The sequence below is a fragment of the Molothrus aeneus genome, chromosome 6 (genome assembly GCF_037042795.1).
Source record: "Molothrus aeneus isolate 106 chromosome 6, BPBGC_Maene_1.0, whole genome shotgun sequence".
Lineage (NCBI taxonomy): Eukaryota > Metazoa > Chordata > Aves > Passeriformes > Icteridae > Molothrus > Molothrus aeneus.
Window position 1 is genome coordinate 23,541,365 of NC_089651.1, and position 22,176 is coordinate 23,563,540.

The window sequence follows — 22,176 nt, forward strand, 5'->3', positions numbered from 1 at the left end:
CATCCACAGAGATGCTCTCTTTTCCGGGAAGATTATTCAATTGCTGGACTTCCTGCTCGTCCTGAAACCTTATGGCATATCATTTAGTTTTGATTCAGCATACAGAGAATCAATTTAATTATTTATATAGATTGCTTTGGTGCACTTACAATTACTGTATGTTTGGACCTGGTTGATAATGTTGGCAACCCAGCATTCCCCGAGTGCAGTAAGGCTGGTGCAAAATATCTGTCCTTGTTAGGCAATTTCCTGTGCTAAAAGTCAGTGCAGAAATGTCCTCCAGCCTATGGAATATAGTTTCATGCCACTTTAGTAGAAGCCTCTCTGTATAAAACACGCTTAATATTTGCAGAAGCTGCTTAAGCTATCTTTCAGTGCACAGTGAATCAGATAGCATATCTTCCTTGCTCTGAATAGCCTTGTTAATAGACACACAATTTCCACAATTGCTTTTATCACCTATTATTCAATTACCCAGTGTAAGATTTGTGTGTTCACTCCCTTCTCCTCTGTTTGCACTGAATTTTATCACCAGGGTGTTACTTGGCTTCTCTCCTTTTCCCCCAGGTGGTTTGATCACTTCCAGGCTGGTATCCAGGGGGAGACTTGAGAAGCACCTCAGAAACAGAAATGGACTGTTAAGCAGCTTGCTTATTCCCAGGCTAAAGTCAAGAGTTCATGGCATGAATTAAGGAAGAATTAAATGCTTATGCATCAGCTAATGCTGACGAAATCCAGTCTGAGGCTTCAAGAGTTAATATCCCATCATAGTCTTGATATTATCCCATTGCTAATATGGTTTGCTTGTGGAGTTCCTGAGGGTGGGGAATGAGAGGAACTTGTGAGTGGCCTCTGGTTTTACCAGTGTACAAGGGAGGAAGTCTGGAGTGGCTGAAATTCCCCTTGCACACAGATCCAGGTGAGTGGTAAGCAGGCTGCTTTTAAAAGCAGAACCTGTGGCACATGGGCATACACTGAAGGGGAACAAACCAGACAAAGAAACTTCACTTTTCCAAGACAGTAGTAACTAACTGCAAAGCAAGAGGGCACGTTGCAGAATGAGAGCTCTCTCCCCTTGTAGCCAGGCCTCAACCCCTACATCCTGCCCCAAGCCCCACTCACCTCTGGCACTGCTAGAACCTGCATATGAAGGGCATTTGTTCAGCACAGCCAAATGCCAGCAGAGCACTGGGATAAAGAGAGGGGAGAAAATCAAGTGAGCAGAGCTAACACAAAATCTCTACAAGGTATTTCTGCCCCTGACACTTTGAGCAGGAGTCTATAAATCTTATTCTCTATTCACTGTTGAAGGCACTCAGGACCTGAGGGAAGTCATTGTGAGAGACATGTAATACTTTCTCCTTTTCCCCATTCACTTTCTCCTTGCAGGAATTATAAAACAAAAGAGTTCACAAAAAACAAATAGGAGAACAAGTAACTTTCACTGAATTTACTCTGGTGCAAAGCTGATGACAAAAGTCTCATGGGCATAACTTCAGTGTTTTGTAAAAACCTAAGGCTGTGTATTTGAAACTGCATACTCTTTTTTTCCTACCTGCTAAGCATTGCCACATCATTTCAGAACAGGACTATTATTAATGCAAGTCTACGCCACTGCTCTGGCCTCTCAGAAGTTGTCAGGGCTGTGTCTATGATCTCTCATTAAACCTGAGAGCAGCAGCACCATGGTTCTGGTTCATGTGCAGTGGGAAGCACAGAGCCTTCCCCCGGTGCTGCACGCACCCCCTCGCTTACTGATGGCAGGCTCTGGGCTGCTGATTATACAGCCAAGCACCTGTCCATGGCTGGGGCAGACTTCCTGCTGCAGCGCCACAGCGCCCTGAAATGAGATTTATGCAAACTGGCTCAAGTGTGATGTCACAGCGCACTGATAGACCCAGGGCCTATCTGCCTTCTACAGACATTTGATAAAATCAGGAACTTCGCATACAACTCGGGAAGAAGTTCACCTCAGAACCTATTAGGGCAAACTATGAAAGCTTGTTAGGGTCCTCCTGTCCTGAGATCCACCACTGCTAAGGGACTTCACGGAGTCCAAGGGTCTCACTTTTTTCTTTTTTTTTTTTCTTTTCTCGTTATTTTTCCTTTTTTTCCCACCATTTTTAAATATGATTTTTTGCAAGTCAGTTATTCTGGATGTTTGAAAACTGAATTAAGAAAAATTCACTCAGAAGTTGGCTGAATGTTGCAAGCTTGCAAGATGGAAGGATTTCCCCTTATTCCCCCTGTGAGTATATGGATTTATTTGTAATATGGATCATTAGGTTCAGTAGCAAAAGGCAAAATAAACCAGTTTTTGTTATTTGAGAATATCTCTGTTTTGGTCTGTATTTGTAATGCCAGGAAGTTTGGCTTGGGTCAATATATAAAACTAGTGTCAACACTGCAATGAAAGGGAAATTAACATTTCCTCCCTAAACTTGTATCTGATTTTGATCTCCATTTGTTTTCACTGATAAATGTATGGTATTTTTGTACAAGGTGTTTATAACAAGTCAGTAAATCTCTCTTCTTCAGTGCTACCTATGTGATATAAAAGCCGTCTTTCTTCAGATTGTAATTCTTAATCATCTGAAGTCTCTGACATAGTTTATGTATTTAACTGCCCACTAATCTGTGAGAGAAGAGTTGTTGAATGTTGATTTACATATTGCAGATTTTAGGACTCTGTGTGTTCTTTTCAATGATGGCATTTTAGTTTTTAACCTAATTTTTTCTTGAATTTTCTTGAATTCACTGACTGTGAAAAAGCAACTGGCTAATGGGGAAAAAAACCTACGGTCCTTATTTAAGTCTTTCAATGTTTTCCCGAACATATAAAATTTTCTGTGTGCCTATGGGGCAGGTCTATCCTTTCTTTAACTCTAAGCATTGTCACACTGCTGTAATTTATCGTACGGTGAGTTAAAAAATTATTATTTATGAAAAAAATAATGTCACATACCTGTTGTTCAGAAACCAGGCTTAATGGGAACTCTCTAAAGAGATTGGGTACAAGAGGCCTTAATTAGATTTCATTAAGTTTGTAGAAGCTGAAGAGGTGTCAGATAAGGTGGTTGACTTGGCTTTTTATGTGGTAGATGGCTTACAGTAATTGCTCTACATGTGTCAGATAACAGAGACAGACAATGCAGATCCAAAGGGTTTTTAACAAAAACTTTTATCAAGTTTTGGGTTTGTCTTGTCCCATTTAATGAAGACTAAAGACATTTCTTATCTTTCATCCAGAAAGATTGCCCTTTGATTCCCTGTCATGTTCAGAATTCATGAAAACTGAAAGTATTTATCTTATTTTTGGGGGAGAACCTTTATTTTCTCAATTTATCATCAATCCTCCTGAAATCACCTATCTACCCAAAGGGTGAGGAGACTCTAAAAATAATTCTTCTTTTTCTTAAATACACAGAATTTCCCAATGGGTCTCCTGTAAGTGCAACGGAATTGCAATCTGAATAGAAACAAGCTTAAAAAAACATACCTAGAGATTTCTCAGTATGTTACTTGTTGGGCTTAACAAAAAATAAATTGTAAAGAAACACAAACCTTGTCTTTAGCTACCCCAGAAAACTGTATCTCCATTAAAAAAAACCCAATTGTTAATTTTCTGTCTATTCAGTAGCTCATAGTCAAGTTTTCTGCCTTTTTTTCCCCAGCGTTGAATTCCAGGACATATGTTGAATAACTTGAGTGAAAATCTAAACAGTTTGGCCCATATCCTAATTTGTGTTGCAGTTAATGTCTGTACTGCGTTCAGATGAGTGATACAACTGGCAGTGAAAACCCAAATGCATCTTACTGAAGCTCTTGATAGAGCAATTTGCGTTTTTTTGTTTTGTGATTAAACCGTCAAAAATTAATAATTTTGTGGTTTGTATTTTCAAAATGTCTTTAAGTGCACTTTGAGCACTGCCAGCTAGAGTCCTACAAGTCTGTCTCCTGGGACTTTTTCAGTGGGGAGACTCGAGCCTGTTTCTAGGCAGGGGTTGCAGCAACACTTCCCTCCTCCACCCTTCCCCGTTCAGTTGAGGGTGGGTCAGTAACTGCTTTCTCTTGCCTGGGCTAGGAAATTCTTATCCCTCAGCTGGAAAACACTATTTAAATTGTTTGGGAGTACTGCATCTTCCTCTGAAGATTAGAAATTTTGTGGGGAAAAGTTCTGCAGACTGGGTCTGTGTCTTCCAGTGCGGGATAGAATTCAGTTATGGGTCAAAACATTATTAAGTCAAACACCTTTGCCTGAAGAGGGTTCCAGTTTTATATGAATCCTTAAGTAGCCACCTGTAGAAATCACAGCTTTGAATGAAGTATTTTTGCATGAGAGCAAAAATGCCCCACAGAACTACTCTGTTCCACATAACTGCATTATCAACACGGTCCAGTGAGGCTGGCCCAATGAGTAATCATGCTAATATTTTTACTCATCTTTTCTAAAATAGTTATACTGTAATTTTTTTCCAAGGAAATAAAGTTAATCTTGGCCTTAAAGCTTGTCTCAGCAGCACATCACTGGAAATTGTCTGAAGTATTTTTGAATCACATGCCAGTGAACAGTTATATCAAGATAAAAAACAGATCAGCATTTAGTGATTTTACAATTCCCTGGAATCATCTGACAAAGTCTTGGGGAATAACAAGATTTTCAGACTGCAATTCAGTTGAGTCCAATGCGTCTCTCTTAACCAATGCCAACTGAGCTTTCTCTGACTGGTTTTGTGGTTTTCCCTTGAGTTTCAGGGCAAAGATGGAAGACTGAGGCCACTCTTCATTTATAAAAGTCTGTGACAGAAAGTATTGTTTGTTGACCTCTTACTTGAGGGTAGAATACTGTCTAGATAGTGCACTGCAACTCATGGCATGCATGCAAGGAGATACCAACTTTAGACCACAACTATGGGATTGTAACAAAGCTTTCAGTCATTCTTTTAATGGAAATAACCGATAGAACAAATGGCCATTGACATCAGTTAAATATTAAACATAAGCTATTCTTTGCTTTTTGTCAGGAGTAACAAAACAGTTCAGTGTCATGGAAGAGCTGTCAGTAAGATGATGAAATGGGTGTGGGTGGGGAGGTTCCAGAGAAGGACGGGGCAAGTGGGTAAAGATTGACACAAGAGGCAACAGCAGTACATGGTGAAACCTCTTCTCTCTAATTAGAGAAAACATTTCTAAAGAAATTTTTCTTAAAAAAACCCAAAACAACAAACCACTCCCCAAAAAACCAGAAAGCAATTAAAAACAGGTTATTGAAAATAGCCTTTCTAATAAATAGAGGGAAATATCCCACTTTCCCATAGGATAATCAGAGAGAATACATGCTGTTCTGTGTCCTTTAACCACCATCCGATTAAGTTGATGATAAGTAGACTTTTAAATATTTTGTACATCTTGCCATGTTAGTTACTGTGCCCTTGAAGATCAGACACCAAGATAGAAAGCAGTGGCTTTACAAGTCCTGTGTGGGGACAGATTGGTTCAGTTGCATGAGTTAAAAAGGATATACACACATGTATTTTATCAAAAGGATCACTGGACAGGAAACAAATCCAAGGACAAAAATTCCAAGGATCCATGATAAATAAATTTTAAGCCCCAGCCTTTCAAACCAAAGTTTATAGTACCCCAATGCCCTATGTAAAATCATTCTTAGATGTTGGGTATCTGCAATTCACTCTGTTGTCAGTCATATCTGTAAATATTAAGGGAGTCTTAATATTGTTTTAAGAGTCTATTTAACACACCTCCCTTGAGCTCTGCTCATTGAATATGCATCTGAACTGTAAAAGTAGCTTTTAAATGGTAAAATACTTCATTCTCAGCTGTCAGACTGTGAGACACTATTGCCTGTTAATGTATATTGTTCTGAAGTGGGGGAGTTTGGAAACTGAGAGAAGACAACACAGGAAAGCACAACTAGGAAAAGCCAAACATTCTTTTCCTTGCCTAAAATATGTATTTTTAATCTACTTTTGGACTGATGCTTGGCCTTCCTGCCAAGCTATACTTCTGTAAAGATATGAGTGATAGATGCCTTGCTGTACCACTGGAAATTTTAGCAAATTAAGCCTATATTATCAGGATAGTGATTTCTTTCGAAATTAGTTTACTTTTGACTAAACAGTTATCAGCATTTAAAACTCCAATACATTTAGGTATTAACATCTTTGTATCAGTTTCTAGTATCTTAGTTGAGAAAAAACAGAGATTTTTCTTTCAAACAATGTACATTTATATGACTTTTTAACCTCTGTTTTTCCTGAATAGTATGATATGCATTTTCCATTTAGATGTTGACATTTCCCCTTTCACAGAACATCAATGCTTTGTTTTGAATTATAGTACTTTACAATATTAATTAAAATTTAGTTTTTAATTTATAATATAACAATTTAAAATTTTGAATATGAATGCATAAGTTTATATATTTACCAGGAAGCATATATTTAGGGAAAGGAAATGAGGGAATGGGATAAACTAATTTGCAAAGATAATGAAAAGGAGAAATTCCATTCAGAACTTTATCCTAAAGAAAGCAAAATACAGTCTCATTACTTTTTCTTGTCAGAGATCACAGTACACCAAAGGTGGAAGGAATGAAGATGAGTAAATACATATAACCAGAGAGAACACCAAGAAAATACATGGAGAAAAAGCAGAAATGTTGAGGAGATACATGCTGTACTGACTTTTTGACCACCCCCATGAAATCTGGAAAACATGTTTTACTTCATATTGTATCTCTGTGTGAATAAAGGGCAATTCTACTGTAATCACTTTCCATTTCTCAAACAGTCTAGAGGAGTAAGAAAAAGAGAAGCTGTCCTGTATTTCTGTCATGCTGTTATCACAGCTTAAGCTTAAAAAATGCAGATGTTCCAAAAATGTGACAGGTTCATGGAGGGAAAGGATTTGGGACATACAGATAGGCATATGAAATATAAACACAAGAAATACACCGATCATATAGTTATCATGTTATTCTAAATATTTGTCCTTCAAAGTTAGTTATGATGGAGTCATTGATAGAATTAAAATGTTGCTATTAACACCTAAAAATACTAAGAGTAATTTCCTTCCCAGAAAAAGGCAAGAAGGTGGTTGAGTTCTTTGCTGTTGACAGTGCAAGAATTTGTTTAGATTGGAAGGAAATACTGTAACAAACTTAATTGAATTAAGGTTTAACAAAACAGACACTGTTTTTCTCTAACTCTTATTCTGGAAATAAACAAGATGAAACGTTAGATGAAGCAACAAAATTGTGCACAACTAATAGTAAACAACCTTTATTGTGACAACATAAGATCTTACTCAGTGTTCCAATTGGAATACTAGGCCTGAGGAGGAAGAGGAAGAGAAGTGGGCAAGTTAGCCTATGTCACCTGTTTTGAGAAGCTAGAGAAGACTTTAATTCTACAGCTAAGCATCCAACAGGTCACAACTCACTATTTGCCCCACATTTGGACTTTTAAAGTTTTCACTGTGTGTATCTAGAAGCCCTGTGCAGTTGATTTGAGGCAGCAAACATTTAGAGGTCATCTTGGACAGTAACTGAGAAAGAAAATGTGTTTATGCCCTCTGTCAGTGTCAGTACCCTCTGACAGACTCCCACCATTTAGTCAGACCTTGTAGAAACAATATATTTAGGCAAGACAAGTTTCTGCTTTCCTTTTTGTGTACAGGAATAATAATAATCATCATCATCATTATCATAAATAAAAGAAAATGTCTGTTACTACCAACGAAAATATTTGCACTTGTGCATAATATCTACAACAACTCTAAAGCAGTATCCTCAGAAGGCTGGAATGTGGAATACAAGGGATTTCTGTATTACAACTGGACAAGTTCTGCTACACAGGCTGGGTCTCTTTTCTACTGGGATAACTCTTTTTTTTTCCCCCAAAACCAGTCTTTGGCATCATACATTTTATTTCTGCTGATTCAGTAATAACTTGAAGTCTCCCCTTTCTTTCCCTAAGCAATATAAAATGGGTTGGCATCAGCCCTTCACCAACTATATGAATAATTTGGAAAGGATTTGTATAAGCTTACTGTTCTAAAAATTCCTCTTCTTTTTACAGCCCTCTGAAGATATGGTACCCTATGAGTCAGACCTCTACCGACAGCCCCATGACTATTACCAGTATCTCAACAGTGATGGAGAGAGTCATGGTGGTAAGTCAAAAAATATCTCCTTGGAGCATAAAATCTCATGGGTTATCACAGAAAATGGATTTAGGACATACAAGAAAATAACAAATTTATTGCTGTGATCTAGAATGTATAGGAACACATTTTCGAATCAGGAACAAAAATTATTTTATTAATAATATAATATTATTATATAATTTGTTCCAGTCCAGCAACTGCAACATGGTTTCTCTGAAAGAGCATTTTACAAAGAACTCTATGATGCAAGGAGTTCCCAGGAAAGTGGGATCTCATTATCTCTATCCTTCATTATCTTTGCTGTGGTTTTATTCTCCTCTGAAGACCAAAAACATTTAGCTTGCTTCTCAACTTTTTAAAGCATGGATTTGCAGCACTGTATTCCTCTTCTTGTGTTCCCATGTCCAACTCCCATTTCACTTAGGTCCTAAATAATCTATTTGTGCTTAGGTTTCTTTGGTATTTAGCCTTTTTCAACTCCATATATTTTCCTCTTTCTTTTGATCTCTATTGCATGCTGCCACACCTAACTTTAACTTTCACTCTTCCCCCAGTACACCCAAGTACTTCCTGTCTCTAAATCTATGTAAAACTTCCTTGTAGCTGTTTGTACATAAACATAACTCAAGGTAAAAATACTGTATGGTTATTTATTACTTCAATTTATGTATGTGATTTCAAAGCCTTGGTGTCTATGTTATAGTGTTGTCTGGGCACTGGACTCTAAATCAATGCAGAGGCAAGAGTCTTGTTTTGTGGATTTTGTCTCCCGTGCAATACAACGGTCTCCAGCAAGAGCACCCTGGAAATACCAGAGTCAATATTGACTCAGGAAGGAAAAGCACCGTTCTACTCCATTAGTGGTGGCAGTCCCTGCAGGTTCTGGAGTTTCCCTGAAAGAATCCCACTGATATAGCAACCAGGCCCATTGCTGTTATAATTTAAGACATGAACTAATCATCGCACAGCACTGTTTTGTGGCAACAAAAGAGCAGTGAGTTACTGAGTAAGATGGCTCTGAGCTTTTAGCTGAAAGAGATTCCTACCTAAATTTGTTCTCTACACTTCATTCAGGAAACACCTCTGATATTCTTAACACCTAAAGACAAAGAATTTATTCAGTTTTTATAAGTTATCTCATGGCATCTGTCGAGTCTCATTAATCAAACCCAGCAAATTCCACATGGAAATTTAGGGTTTTTACATTATACCCCATACCTGTTTGCACACTCATAAAACAGGATAACATTGATTATCTCAAAAGGCAATTGTGACAATTAAACAATAAATATAAAAGATGCCATGTAGGAAAAAGCACTGGGAAATAACTTTTCTGTCATTAAGTCCAGGCTACCTCAAGCAAAAACTTCCCTTTACCTTTCATCATTTTATCTCCCCATCTGGTTTACTGCCCATTTTTCTACTGAAAGGCTGCCTCTAAGCTTCTGAGTTCACTAGCATGGTTTTACTCCTCATGATGAACACAACAAATCCTGGACAGTGACCTGTATGGGTTATAACCTAAGCAGTATGTAAACATGCACTTCAAACAGAAATTTGTCTGTTCCTAAAGTTGTGCTGCGCTTGTCCTATAGACCCCAAAAGCATTTTAACTCCTACAGTAAGTGCTTATGGAAGATGCAACCTAAACCCAGCCTGCACATTTCAATCAAATTTTAATTTATGAAAGCATCTGCAATATGGTTGGTTGTATATAAATGTCTGTGCCTTGTGCTGTCTTGAATTGCTCACAGTCCAAAACAGCAATGAACAACCAAAAAATGCAGATGCAGACTAAAACCCACAAATTATTGTAGTTTCCATCTTTCTGATAAACATTGAAAAACCCAACTTCGGCTTTAATTTTGTTTACATGACAGAAGTATAAAGTCTTGAGGATAGCCATGCAGAAGTGCAGGAAAAGGATGCCACAAAGTACATTTAGAAATATGTACTAAGTATTCGGAACAAAGTGGATAAAGGCACAATGATTGAAAAATTGAGGGGGAAAGGAATAAAAAGGTGCTGCAGTAACAGCAGTAAAAGAGACAAGAACTTGATTAGATGGGAGTAAAAAAAGAAGAAACAAGAACAGAATTGTAAGAGAGAACTTCAGCTTGGGGTACAGTGAGATCACTGGCAATACATAAAAATAATTTTGCAGGTCTATTTAGTACCACTATGCACCTCAATACTACCAATTAATGCAAATAGATGCCACCAGACAGTATAATGCTTTTGATCTTGCTGAAAAGGGACTGTTAAAGAAATAGGAAAATTTCCTGAGGTGTCAGACTACCTCTCACTGCTAGAAAAATTATTTTGTGAAAGGGAGATGGCAATATCTTAATCTGTAAATTGGTGCTACCTGCATTACCGTCCCTTTTCCTCAAATATAGTACTGAAGGAAACCCTTACACCTTATTTATTATCCCTTACTTACTTATTTACACAAATAAGTAGTAAAGTCCACAAAAAATTTGTAGATCTGTTCCATTAGTGAGTAATATTTAGGAAATTATTTCCATTAAGTGAACACTGAAATTAACAAGCAAAACCACAGCATGATATGTTCATCAGCACAAGCATTGTGTGCGATTATTTTCTTTACTGCAGTGTAACTGTTTTAAATACTGTAAGTAACACAGAGACACAGTCATGCTGGACAGAAGCTGCTTTGAGTGATCATGTATTAGTCCATCTCCCTACCCTGAGCTTGTAAGTCTGTATATGTAACAGCATATTTTGTAACACTAATGCAATCTTTGTAATTACAAAATTCCACTGCAGCTTTGTCTCTATGTTGTCACCAAACATTATAGGTTTAGTAAAAATCACTTTTTGTATGAAGCTGAGTGCTGACCCTTGTTCACTTCATTGCTAGCCTCATGGAACTTTCTAGGTTTCATGATCTGGGATTTTATTTTTGTCCCACATCCTGGAGTAATGTGACCATTTAGGAATCTCAGCTTTGATTTTGTTAGCCCACATAGAAGTGGGGGAAAGTCCAAACGTGCAAACCTTAGTCTTAAATGCTACAGGAAAAAGAGAAAGAATTCCAAACTTCATTAAAAAATCCCCTCCCTCCAAAGCTTTTCGCATGATTTGATGGGGCCTGACCCATAGGCTTTTGAACATTTGGCATAATTAAAGTCATGAAGTTTGTAAAGTGAGAGCTAATGAGATTCTAACATTGTTTTAGGTAAGACTGGTGCTTGGCCCAGGACCACAGCACTGTTCTCAAGGGTGATTCTGTAGTGTCTGAACAAGACATTGAGTTTCCCGTGCCCTTCAATATTTTTCTAATTTCCTCTATGGCTTTTTTCCTTGACTTGCTTTTTCAGATGTGCAAAACAGAGTGGGAGCTTGTAAGCTATGCGGTGTGGGGCTGTGCAGAAGCCCCGTCCTAGCTCTCCATGTATGGGCTGGCAGGTGAGCCCAGCAGGAGCAGTGTCCCGAGGCGCAGGGCCAGGCTGGCAGCACAGCCCTGGCAGCCGCGGTGCCCGGCCGGGCAGAGCACAGTGCTCCTACAGCTCCCAGAGCTCCCAGAGCTCCCAGAGCTCCCGGCTTCCTGCTCCACTGCTGCCTCAGCACTGCTGCACCCTTTGGCACCGCATCATGCAGATCTAGCCTCCTGCTCCACACTTATTACAAATACCTTCCTAGAGCCTGTTTCGTATTCTGACCACTGCTTGTACCATTATTCATCTATTAAAACAGGAGCAAAGCAACTTACAGGGATGAGAAGGTGCATGGAAACGTTCAGTCAGGTTTTCTCACTTGCAGAGTGAGGATCTACCTCCATGGTGAATATTGACACAATGCCTTTAGGTCAGCTATTGCTTCCCAACAGGTTAACATCCTCTCTGTCATGAGAGGGAGTTTAGAATTCATTATTGTCCTTCCTCTAACCTTTCACTACATACAAGACCAAAACAAACATAATCTCCATGCCTCTGTAAGAGAGAATTTTTTTCACATCCTCTTTCACTTCACATGAAATTTCTCATAATGACTCCATTGTGTAGGTATAGCTTGGCTTTTAATGATATTTTCCTTTACCCAAAGAACAGGCACTTTCCATTTCTAGAATTTTTATTTCCTATCTTTTTTCTTGCTTCCACCTTCATGTTTTAGAGAAAAGAACAAATTGGTATGAGTAACTGACATAACACTAACAAAGAGCATGGAAGTAAAGAGTTACTGGTAACTCAAATATCTGCAGATATTTAAATTTTTCTCTTTAATTTTCATATGCAATAACTTAGCCAGGATGGTTAACTGCAGAAGGACTTGTGGGGACATGTTTGTAATTCCTCTTCTAATGTTACTAAACCAATATTGTTTTTCCTAAGGATTACTGGGAAATTATAGATATTTTGGAAAGAATAAGGACTTTGCTCCCTATCACAACTTGAACATTTAGACATAAGTTTGTGTTGAAGTAATTTCTGGCATAGATTTATTGGTAGTGTAATACTATGATGTCATTATTTTAAATCCTATATGCTGTGTTAATAGTATTATTTTATTACTTTATTTTTACAACAGCATCTAATTCCATAAAAAAGGAATTTAGAAATTAGTATGATAATTACTAATTAGTTATTAGCATGAATATGCATAAATAGTGTTCCATGAGCTAATTAATTTGCCAAGGGAAAAGTTAAAACATTTCTGGAGCCACAGTAACCTTGTCATAGGTTCCAAAGAACTAAGAGGTATCTCAAAGTATAAAAACACTACTGATAAAAAATATTTTAAAATTATCAGAAGTAGACCACCTAGAGGGTGCACAGGTACTCATGGCTATGCAGGTTGGAAATGGTCTTTGTTCTCTCGTGGCCACCATATTTGCTTCTAATAAGACATTCCACAGCTGAAGACCTGCCATTGACAGCCTCAGAGACTTTTTCCTGGGCTTTGTCATCCTCCCAATTATGCACTGATCTCAATTGTTGTGGATTATCAGTGACAAGGGATCTTTGGGAATATACATTGCCCTCTGACAGAGCACTTTCCACACAGCAAGCAGAGCCGCATCACTCTAAAGAACAGGAGTTTAGATTATTCCTGGGATATATTCTCAACAATTTAATATGCAGGGCTGCCCATGGTATATGGGACCTCAAGGCTTGGCTCTACTTAGAGAAATCTGCACTAATTTAACCTAGAAAAAGCATGAGTTAGTGTGGCCCAGTCTCCCAACTAAATTGAAAGGTTTCACACTGAAAGTGCTCAAAGCTTCCTACCAGGACACAGCCTTAGGTAAATGATGGATTTCAGCTCACACACTGCTGTTTCCTGGGTTGCAGTAGATGTGGATATAAAAACACCTGAGTGCTTTGCATCCATAAACCCCACTTTTTTACACTAGAAACTGAAATTTTTGTCTTGAAGTGCAACATGAAGAAGTGCTACTGTGCATTGTAATTATCTTAGGGCTATAAAACCCATACATAGCCCATAGAAAGTGCCATATAACAAAGTGAAGAAATGACAAAGTAATGCAGCAGCTCCCTGGATACTTTTATAAGCACATTTCCACCCCTTTCACATGCAATGAAGAGGTTTATTCATGAATCAGAAAAGCAGAAAGGACAAAAAAGTAAATGCTGGTGTCAGAAATGATCTCATAGAGCCTCTAAATAAATTTCTACTGGCCTGAGCACAAAGGCAGCTGAAAGAGCTTATAGCTTCTCAGGTACGAGTGTGCTTGGTATAAACTTATCACTGGGTTCACTCCAAAGGAAGCCACATTCAAAGTCCCTCCCTTGGATTGAGAAAAAGAAATAACTTGATATTTAAGAAAAATATTCATAGCACATTAATATCCAGATATCACGCACAATAACATATATTGCAGAACGAGACAATTGTTCCTCTATAAATTTAACAACATTTAGAGGAACATGTTCAACTATGTTCATTGTGTTATTGGAAGGATGTCAACAGCTGGGAGGGAGCTTGGAGAAGTGTACAAGTGTGAATAGGGGGGTGAATATACTGATTTACACTGAAAGACCCAGAGCTGATGCTAGCTTAAGGGATGAAGAGAAGTAGATTGTAAGAGTACATGACAGCAACGTGAAAACATGTAAAGGGGAGGACAGAAATTTTAAAAATAATTTATGGATTGGTGTGGAATAGTAAGATATAAATTAGAACTGTTACACAGAATATCATAAAGAAATTTCAGCCATGCATAAAGTGATACACAAAAAGATGAACCCTAGAAAATTAGTTCCAAGCTCAGTCACAGCAGAGGATGTAGTGTTGACACTGATTTTAAAAACAGGTTGCACATAGATATGTGCAGAATTATGTATGCAGCCATTGTATATGAGAAATTAGAATTACTTCACATTTCTTGCAGAAAATTTTAAATTTTGAGCAGAAAATATGACATTCTAAAAAGTTGAAGGCTTATGTTGAACTAAAAAATCCAGAAATCTAGAACCGAGAATTATAGGGAATTTCATTTCAAAGATAAATTAATCAGGAAACATTATAGTGGTTATTTAAGTACTTCTTTATATATTTTTTTTAAATCCAAATTATCACAGAAATTTCAAATGTACTAAAGAGATAAAAAAGGTAGAGAAAGAATCTGCATTAGAATTCAGCCTTCCTGTATACAGTGTACACCAGATTTCCAAGTGTTTATCCTTTTATTCTCTAGTCTTGGTACTTAAAAATGTGTGATATAGCAAAACAGCAGGAAGTGACTTTTCTGCAGCATTCCTGAAATTTTGCTAGCATAGTAAAATAAAGTCTAAAGATAGCTGCAGAATAATCTTTACATTTTTTCCACCTCCTCATTTCCATGCCATGAGGAAGAGTGTAATAAGAATATGACAGTGTGTAAATCAGTAGAATTTGTTGTCTCAAGAATGACAATGTTTTGAAACTTGTTATGGTCTCTTCTTGAGAAAGGTGCCAGCATTAACATCTTCTGCATCTTGTGTTAAATTATCATTTAAATCCATCTCACTATCTGACAGTATTTTCCTACTAAAAGTGGCCTAAGTAATACTTCCCAGTCACAGGAATTTATGAGATTAGGAAAAGAAATTTTGCAGGGATCTATAGAAATTGTCAGCAGAGACAAGTCAACAGGAGTGGTTTGGAGAGGGCAGAAAGGGCTGTGACAAGAGTGAGAATCCATGAAAGCCAGGTAAATGCCATGTTTTTTCATCTTGCAGTGATGGACAATCTATTTTTACTTTCTTTAGATCATTATTGGGAATATCATCCACACCACATGCACAGTGAATTTGAGACCTTTGGAGACAACCATTTCACAGAGCTGCAGAGTGTGCAGCCTCCCCAGCTGCAGCAGCTCTACAGGCACATGGAGATCGAGCAAATGCACGTCCTGGATTCTGCAATCCCAACCACACACATCGGACTCAACCATCAGGTATGGTCAGCAGCCCTGCCCAGAACTTCAGATTGTAATTAATGGTAAAGAAAATAATACATTGGGAATGCATACTATGAAGTGAAAGAAATTTCTGGAATGAGTTACTCAGGTTCTTAGGGGATGTAAAGCTCTTCATTCTCAGGACTAATGTATTTTAAACATTCTTTTTGCCAATGAGAAATCATGCTCCCCACACTGTCTAAAATGAGAACTGCATTTTGTGGAGGTGTTTGGAATTTCAATTTTTGTTTCATTTGGAATGAAGATCAACTGGTTTGCAATTCTGCAGATGATTTGGAGGTGAGAAACTTTGTATCATCATAGCAAGGGTACCCAGGACTATTAAGAAGTAATTCTGAGCTTTGAAGTAGTACTAAAGTTTTAAATATTTCCAAGGAACCCTGAAAATTTGACATGACTTGTGTGAGAAATGCTAACAAAGACAAGTCTCTGACAATTCTACCACAGGCTGAGGAGACCCTACTTGTGCTTCTATCTGTGAGTAAATAAGTCACAAGCCAAAACACACTGTCTTGTCTTTGCTCAGATTTTACATTAAGCCAGGCATTTCCCTGGAAAAAAAAAAAAAGATACTCCACTATGCAGTAGTCACCAAAGCACCAGTGAATTCTCGCTGAACCTGAAATTATAAGGTGTTCCATCATACTACAAAGATACTAAGCACAGCAGATGTGGAAATGACTCTTGATCCTACACGAATATGCCCAAAGTCATTACTGGGGGCAGTAAGAAAGCTGGAAGATCTTGTGCTAAATTGTTCCCCAATGTACATGAAATGTCCTAAATACAAGACAGAGTAGAACTGAAGTTAGAGAAAAGAGTGTTTGCTGATTACAGTGCTGCATCTAACAGTACCCTTGCTGAAACTTTGTGAGAAAAACTGCACGCATGGGCTTGGCATTTTGGGTTTCTCTGCTCAAAGCAAACCGAAATTGGATGTTAGTACTGTATTAATCAAAAAGAAAGAAGAGAAAAAATAGAATGAGTAAGTTAACACTGACAACAGGAAACTGCAAGCCATCAAAAAAATCAGGAATAGAATATAAGATGTAGATACAAACAAAGAATTAGGAACAGAAAGTTACAACTATAAAAAATGCATCATGGAACAGCAGCCTGTGGGAAGCTTCAAGTTGTTTCAGTTGCTCATCGCAACTGCTAATACCTAATGACCAACCATGACCTCTGGCCAAGGGCAAAGGATGAAAATGAGCCCCTTTAGGGATGTCTTTGGAAGCACAACCAAAAAAGCAAGAGAGGGCACTTCTGGTATCCACGTTCATTCTTCTCAGCTATGGTCTTTCATTTCAGGATGAAAGGCAGGGAACTAATTTTGTTACAACTTTTGATAAAGAGCACTGTGCTCTCCCTGCCCCACACCCTACCAAGCTGCAGATGTTAGTATGTAGAATTCACCACTACCCTTCTTTTCCTTACCAGCAGGGGATCTTTGGCTTTTTACTTTATTTTACTTTTATTCCTAGAATAGCTCATACAAATAGTACTTGGCATGCTCTGAAGTTCAGCTTCTGGTGTGTCTCAGTTACAGTCCCAGGCAAAGAAACAAGCAAGAAGCAAGTTTTAATCCTCCTCTAAATTTGCTAGTTTTTAACTAGTATGCTTGTCCTGCAATATCAGAGTTACTGTTTGCAGCAAAGGAGGAAGGTGCAAAGATATTTCTTTAATTTTCTGTGGATATCACATTACTTTGTGAAATTATATTTGAAGTTTAACATGTTCATGAACAAGATTTTTTTGAAATTTTGTTAGCCTGCCAACAGGGACCTCAGAAATACTACAATAAGAAAAAAAAAATTCATTCTGAAGGAAGAGTGAAAGAGAAGGTTGGAAAGCTCTGAGAAGAACTTTTAGAAAGAGAAGAATCATAGGTAGAGGCCACAGACCCTGGGAAGACATCAGAATATGGAAAGCAGCTAGTAGTTCCTTAAGTTTTCTCTCTCCAAAGCTGTATTAGTAACCTGGCTCTTTATAGCACATGGGACAGTGCTCTGTGACTCTGTCCCAAAACTGTGTGACACTGTATTGACTGCCCTTGCTGAATTTCAGATGCAGAGGAAGTATAAGCAAAGGTACAGCAGTCAGGGTCAGTGGGGACAGCGTGGGGAACGCTCACTCAACATCCCAGGCTGGCCTCTGCAAGACACCGTGTCCCCTCCCACTGTCCCACTGAGCCACAAAGAAGCAGTTCCTTACTCCCATATGACCTCCCAAAGCCCTCCAGGTTTCCACAGCTCTTTTCTCAAGGGCACCAATCTCTGTTCCTCTCCTCTGTGGGACCCTGTCCCACCTTCTCCTTCCCCTTCCCCCATGGCACAGTCTCTCCCTTCCCTTCTACCCCAGCGCTGCAGCTTTGTTAACTGTAAGAAGCTGAAGGTGGCTGTGGTGAGGGCTGAAGTTTCACTCCTGGGGATCTGACAGGAAGCTTACAGGGGCTCTTGCCCAATCCTGCCCTTCCTGCCAGATTGGCTGCAGCCAATGTGCCAGCTCATTAACTGCCAGCTGCAGTGCCCCACGCAGCCCTTGGCACACGCCTTATTGGGACACTTCAAGGTGGTGCAAAACTCACCCAAAAAGCCCCACTCGGCCAAAGCCAGCACAGGGTGAGTGACTCATGAACACCCACTGTCCACCAGCATCTGAGGTCCCCTGGGGAGGGCATCAGGCTCAAAACATCCCTCTCTGGTGAAGGAGAAGAGCAGTACAAAAGGAGCTCACTTTCAAGGACTATCATCTGTCCCATTTCATGAAAGCTGCATAAGATATGCTGCTGGGTTTGGGGAATGTTTGTTGGGTTTTTTTAATGTAGGGACTGGGTACTTACTCCCTGCCCCTCAGACTGACCTGTTTCACATTATTAAATAAGAAGATGCAATAATCTGTGCCAACTGGTCATGTTTCCTAGCAAACCAGACCACAACTGAGAATTTACAGAGCTGAGGTATATTCCACACTGCTTCTGACAACACCTCTATATAAGGGCAAGAGAATTTAACACAAAAACTGGCTTGCTAGCTTTGCAGATGAGAAATTCCCCCCTAATGGGGAATTTTCAGATAGCCATTTGGGAAAAGAGAGTAGGGGCTGATATGATATATCCTTATCTTAGTGTTAAGGCTACTCATGGGGGAAGTTTATGAGAGAAAGATGACGGACCGGTACAATCCCATCTCCAAATTTGGATGCAGTTCTATAGGGTTTCGGTGCCATCAGGAGGTGCTGTGCCTGAGAAGGGAACGGGACAACAGAGCCAAAGCCAGCCATGATAGGGCAGAACTGTTCATCCCTTTCAAATTCAGCTCGAGATGGTCTGCGTTAGGAAAAAGTTGTTCTGAAAAGCAGTTTCATTCTGGGATAGACAACCAGGATCAGAAACTCATTAGGAAGAAAGCAAGCTTTGGGGAGATATGGGGAAGATGGACAGTGTTACTTGCATAGGAGATAAGGTATGAGAAAGTTCTGGCATTTACATTACTCATTCTTCCCTCTAGTAAAGGTGCATCATTGTACATGTGTGTTGACTGTTATCTGAAAGTGTTTCTTAATAGGATGGCATTTATTATAAATGTCAACAACTAAGTCACTCAGTATTACACTGAACATTTTCTCATACCTCTAATTTTCTTCCTCCTTTTCTCTGTGCCTCTCTTCATTGCATTTCCTTTTTTAATCTTGATGTCCTACTCTGTGTCACTGTTTTCTCCCTCTACTGCTCTGTTCTCCATAGGTGTCCTATTTGCCCCGGATGTACTTCTCTCCACCTCAGCCCAGCTCTGATGAGGAGGACATAGAGAGGCAGAGCCCCCCCTTGGAGGTGTCAGATGGGGAGAATGATGGTGTGGAGCCTGGGCCTGGAATTATGCATGGAGAAACAGGTCAGTGAAAACAGAAGGATTTTGTCAAGCTATGAACTGAGCAGGTGTTTTATTACCAGGGGGATAATGAATGAAACTGTAGAACTGCTGTGCTAGTATTTTATGCCACTTCCAAAGCTTTTCTTTCCCTGACTCACTGCACTCTCCTGTCCTCTGAATCTCACAACCAAAACTATCTCAAACCTCATTTCTTAACGTACTCCCTTGCCTCCTTTGGCTTTGTCTATTCAGGCTTCCTGAATGGAAATGGCTTTTGCCATTTCTACTCCAATTTCTAATAACAGCCAGGGAAACCAAGACAAGAAAGTCAAAGAAGAACCAATTAAAAAAAATATTTAGCTCTCTTTGCTCAGTATCTGAGAGTCACATTCTGTATAACCTGCCAAAATTAGGTTTAAGTTAATTTTGAATTAGCAATGTTTTTCAATTAGCTTCAAATTAGCAAATGAATTTCAGAAGTTTAGCCATTGGAATTATTCTTGCTTTTTCTTCTTGGTATATAAACCCACATTTTTTCCTCACACTGTTATATTGTCTACTGTTATAAATGCTGCAAACTGAAGTTATGTCTCCCAAGCTAGCTGGAATACTTAGATACTTTCTGCTGTTTCTCCAGGAACTACACACAAATACTAATGCTCCATTGGCTTTCTTCTTTGACTCTCACACAGGCAGCAAGAAAAAGATACGTCTGTATCAGTTCCTTCTGGACCTTCTTCGCAGTGGGGACATGAAGGACAGCATTTGGTGGGTGGACAAGGAGAAAGGTACTTTCCAGTTCTCCTCCAAACACAAAGAAGCATTGGCGCATCGCTGGGGCATCCAGAAAGGCAACCGCAAGAAAATGACCTACCAGAAGATGGCACGGGCTTTGAGAAACTATGGCAAGACAGGGGAGGTCAAGAAAGTTAAGAAGAAGCTGACCTACCAGTTTAGTGGAGAGGTTATGGGAAGGGGGGCCACTGATAGGAAGCATTATCCTCACTGAGGCCATGGGACCCTAAGCAAGAAAAATATTGAGAGCTCCTGGCTGGATTCCAGCAGAGGAGATGGACGCATCTTTCTCTTTTCTTCCTGTGCCCCCTTCTCTGCCTTTAAACAGCCTTTATCATCAGATGTTTCTGGTACGAATCCCCTTCTTCAGCATCTGAGAATCCCAATCATGACAGAATTCTTTGCTTCCATCCTCCAAGTTGGACAGAGTTGGGAAATTTAAACAATGTACAAATATATTGTCAGGAAAAATATTTTTTTCTTCTTTTTTTTCTTTTTTTTTTTTTTTGATTGTATTGTAACTAAAGAATACAGCCAATGAAGTTTTGCCTCCAGAGGTGGTGCTGTGTCACTCACAGTGACACCGCGTTAGCTTCCAGCTTTTAAACTAGCATTAATACAGGCTCTGCCGCAGCTCTCAAAGCTAGAGAGAAGTTTGCAGATCTTGGAATGAGACTCGTTCTTTTAAATAGTAATAACATGTACATATTTAATAAAATTAGGTATAATGAAGTTTTGATGTTTGCATAATAAATGATTACTTTACAAACACATGTCACGCATTCAGTTATGCAGATACAGCTCCTGTGTGATGTCTGAATAAAAGATGCACTGGGCTGTAGGGCCTTATTCATCTGTAGCTACTTTTTAATTTACCTGGAAACATCATCAGTGGTGTCAAACTCAGTAACAAATGTTATGAGGTGAAATACATTACTATGAAAGAGACTGCAGTACTTAAAGAAATTTAAAAATACCTATATGTATATATTTCTCACTATTTTTTCCTGTGCAAAAACCCTGCCAGTTGAACATTTTCTGGTCACATATACCAAGAATTGCATTTATATCCCCATACCATTTAGAATGTATCAATTAACCATGTTCTTTTGCAGTTTTACTTATTTTCCTGCTCCTATTCCTTTGTCTTCTTTTCCCCCACAGTGATACCTTGATTCTCGCTCCTGAATCTTTCTTGGAAGTAAGTTGTGTTTAATCATGTTTTTGCGGAATTCCAGGACAAAAGAGTTTCAAGATTTTAACTGTGGATTTTAAGCCCTACTGTAAAACAATTAATAGTAACTAATAACAACTGCACTGTAAAGATAACACTCAAAATGCAAAATAAATGATAATTCAATACCTGAAATATCATGGTAAATTTACCCAGTACATCTAAGCACAGAAATTAAATCTAAATTCAAGCAACAGTAAGAAAATGAGCATTTCAAATTTTAACATTATTTAACATATCTCAACTGTTTCAATCACTCAAAAATCAGGACTTTCCCAAAATAGATGAGGTGAAATGAGGCAGATTGAGAATGAAGAGAAGGAAATTTTTTTAGCAATATTGAAATGCAGTACAACATGCCAAATATCACTAAATAATCTGAATTTTTTTCAGAGCTTGCTCCTCACCGAAATCAGAAATAGTTGAAGTGATGAGCTTCTTACAGACTTGAGTTCTCAAAATTATATCTACACACAGTCATTGTTGTCTGCACTAACAATCTCACTGTGGAAGTGAAAATCTGGTGGCATCATGGCCTCCAGTGTCTCTTTGGAGCCAAACAAGAAAGAAGCTCCTGGTTAAAAAACATCCCAAAGTACTACTTCCCAATTTTTATTCCCAGTTTATGAACTTGATAA

The 22,176-nt window shown here is 38.7% G+C and overlaps 1 protein-coding gene across 1 annotated transcript; it reads left to right on the forward strand.

The window, feature by feature from the left end:
- Positions 1 to 1,947: 1,947 nt before the first annotated feature.
- Positions 1,948 to 20,751, forward strand: SPI1 (Spi-1 proto-oncogene). Its single transcript, XM_066552344.1, has 5 exons — positions 1,948 to 2,248; positions 8,103 to 8,196; positions 15,426 to 15,613; positions 19,383 to 19,530; positions 20,202 to 20,751. Exons 1-5 carry the CDS (start codon positions 2,204 to 2,206, stop codon positions 20,516 to 20,518), a joined length of 792 nt encoding a protein of 263 aa, XP_066408441.1. The 5' UTR covers positions 1,948 to 2,203; the 3' UTR covers positions 20,519 to 20,751.
- The last annotated feature ends 1,425 nt before the right edge of the window (positions 20,752 to 22,176 follow it).